This window comes from Volvox carteri, assembly GCF_000143455.1.
Source record: "Volvox carteri f. nagariensis unplaced genomic scaffold VOLCAscaffold_953, whole genome shotgun sequence".
Classification (NCBI taxonomy): domain Eukaryota; kingdom Viridiplantae; phylum Chlorophyta; class Chlorophyceae; order Chlamydomonadales; family Volvocaceae; genus Volvox; species Volvox carteri.
This window is the reverse complement of record NW_003308393.1, coordinates 1-794: the sequence shown is the minus strand read 5'-3', so window position 1 is coordinate 794 and position 794 is coordinate 1. Positions and strand designations below refer to the sequence as shown.

The window sequence follows — 794 nt, the reverse complement described above, 5'->3', positions numbered from 1 at the left end:
CCCCGCAGCTCCCTTCAGCATGTGGTCGGGTGCGGCCGTCTCCACCCTCTCCGCCTTCTCACAAACCGTGAGGTCGCTTCCAAGCTGCCATCCAAGTCCTCACGGCGCCGCCAGGGCCCAACACCCGCCCGCCTTGTCGGGCGGCGGCGGCGGCGGCGGATCTCACAGGCAGTTGCTGACGTCAATGTCATCGATCTCGTCCACTGCTACCGCCGCCCCCTCTCCCGCCGCCGTCGCCACGCAGTCGCCGCCAGCGCCGCCGACAACTCCCGTACAGCTATCACCGCCGACAGACGCTGCGGCGGAAGGCGTTACAGCGAGCGGCGATGTACGGGACGGATGCGGCGTCAATCGGGTGCCGCAGCGGCCCTCAGACATCGCGGAGCCGCCGCCGCCGCCGCCGCCGCCATCGGGCCTGGCGCCGGTAGGTGCGGCGGTAATGGCGGCGGCAGCCAGACCAACGAACCAGCTGCCGTACGCACCGGTCGCGACGCAGGTTGAAGCTCCACCCCGGGGGCTTGTCGAAGGCCTTGCGCACCCAGCAAACGTAAGCGGCATTGGCGGCGACAGTATCACATCGCGACGAACGACAGACGGTGTCACAGCCCTGGATGCTGATGCCGTACCGCAGATTCCCAGCACAGGCAGCGGGTACGATGTCTGCGCCCCTGTTTATGTGCCGTACGGTCGAGAGATGGGGCTCAGGAGAGATGGTGCAAGAAGCGCCATTGTCGTCGGCGGCAGTAGCGGTGTCAGTGCAGGCGGCAGCGACGGCGGCGGTGGCGTTGGCAGTG

The 794-nt window shown here is 68.4% G+C and overlaps 1 protein-coding gene across 1 annotated transcript in view; it reads left to right on the top strand.

The window, feature by feature from the left end:
- VOLCADRAFT_101411 (uncharacterized protein) overlaps window positions 1–651 on the top strand; it is a gene marked incomplete at both ends in the record, with an annotated part of 3,552 nt that extends 2,901 nt beyond the window's left edge. Inside the window, 2 exons of the mRNA XM_002959847.1 lie at window positions 245–424; window positions 497–651. Coding sequence (XP_002959893.1) covers window positions 245–424; window positions 497–651 — 335 coding nt within the window. The remainder of the gene's footprint in view (window positions 1–244; window positions 425–496) is intronic.
- Between the last annotated feature and the right edge of the window lie 143 nt (window positions 652–794).